Raw genomic sequence first — 1362 nt, forward strand, 5'->3', positions numbered from 1 at the left:
GGAGGACGCGCCCTGGAAGCGCATCCAGCAGAACACCTTCACCCGCTGGTGCAACGAGCACCTGCGCTGCGTTAACAAGCGCATCGGGAACCTGCAGCATGACCTGAGCGACGGGCTGCGGCTCATCGCGCTGCTGGAGGTGCTGAGCCAGAAGCGCATGTACCGCAAGTACCACCAGCGGCCCACCTTCCGCCAGATGCAGCTGGAGAACGTCTCCGTGGCCCTCGAGTTCCTGGAGCGGGAGAGCATCAAGCTGGTCTCCATCGGTGAGCGCATCCCTAGTGGGTGCTTTTTGCCTTTTTTTTTTTTCCTTCTCAATTTATTGGTTTTTTTTCTTTTCTTTTCTTCTTCTGTGCCGGACCTTTGTCCCTCAAGGTGCTGCCGGCCGCGCTCCCCGGGTCGCGGAGTGGGAAGCTGAGGGCTTGTTTTTTTTCTTTAAAGAGCAAGTTTTGGGGGTGCAGCGCGGTGTTGGTGTAAGGCTGTGTGCAGCGTGTGCCGTGGGGCTGTCCCACAGCCCGGCTGCCGGGGCTGGCGATGCTCTCCTGTGCTCATGAGCTTCTCTCGGAGTCACTATTTCGTAGGTGATGCTTTGCTGTCAGGTCTTTTCCTGAGGAATCCGAGTGCCAGAGCGTGTTCCCCGTGCAGCCTGTTTCTCCAGGCGCTGGCCCCTCTGACAGGCCCGGCAGGAGATGAAAAGGGGACGATGCTCGCCCCAGCCTGTGTCCCGCCGGTGGTACCCAGGCTCTGGTGGGGTGCTGGGCCCTGGTGCTGTGGGGTGAGCTGCAGGGAGATATGTGTTACCATAGGTGGTACAGGAGCTTGAGGAGATTTTTCTTGCTCGCTAGAGCCCAGTAGATGATGCCAGTGTTCAGGTTAGCGTGGACGCTTGCCTAAGCGCAGTTGCAGCCTTTGAACAGATTGTGCTTTCTCCTTAATCTCTGTGCTGTGTTAGAAAAGGTATGAGCACCTCTGCTAACTCCTGGAGGAGGAGGTAGGTGGTTGGAGCTAATGCCTGCCCTGGCTGACACTAGGTTTGACTGTTTGTGCCATACTGGAGGGTGCAGTTGCTAGATAACTGGTGGTCGGCTCAGGAAGCTAAAGCTGCTGGCATGCACGTCAAATTGCAGTGATCCCTCAAAAAGACCGTTTTGGGAATAGCTCAGGTGTGGCTGCAACAGCAGTCGGTAAAGCAATAATTTGAATGCCTGAGAGATCTCTGGGAAGGAATGTGAATGCCTTTTCTAGCTCTTTGCCAGATAACTGTAATTACTGCCTCCTGATGACTCTGGCCTCAGTGAATTGCACAGCTGAATTTGGGTGAGTGCAGCTCTGCTCGCTTGCCTAAAACTCGTGGCCAAGGTG

At 55.7% G+C, this 1362-nt stretch overlaps 1 protein-coding gene across 1 annotated transcript in view; it reads left to right on the forward strand.

Annotated features, from left to right (window-relative positions):
* Positions 1 to 4: 4 nt before the first annotated feature.
* FLNB (filamin B, beta) overlaps positions 5 to 1362 on the forward strand; it is a gene marked incomplete at its 5' end in the record, with an annotated part of 73729 nt that continues 72371 nt past the window's right edge. The window contains one exon of the mRNA XM_010085471.1: positions 5 to 266. Coding sequence (XP_010083773.1) covers positions 5 to 266 — 262 coding nt within the window. The remainder of the gene's footprint in view (positions 267 to 1362) is intronic.

The sequence above is a fragment of the Pterocles gutturalis genome, unplaced genomic scaffold (assembly GCF_000699245.1).
Source record: "Pterocles gutturalis isolate BGI_N339 unplaced genomic scaffold, ASM69924v1 scaffold7690, whole genome shotgun sequence".
NCBI lineage: Eukaryota > Metazoa > Chordata > Aves > Pterocliformes > Pteroclidae > Pterocles > Pterocles gutturalis.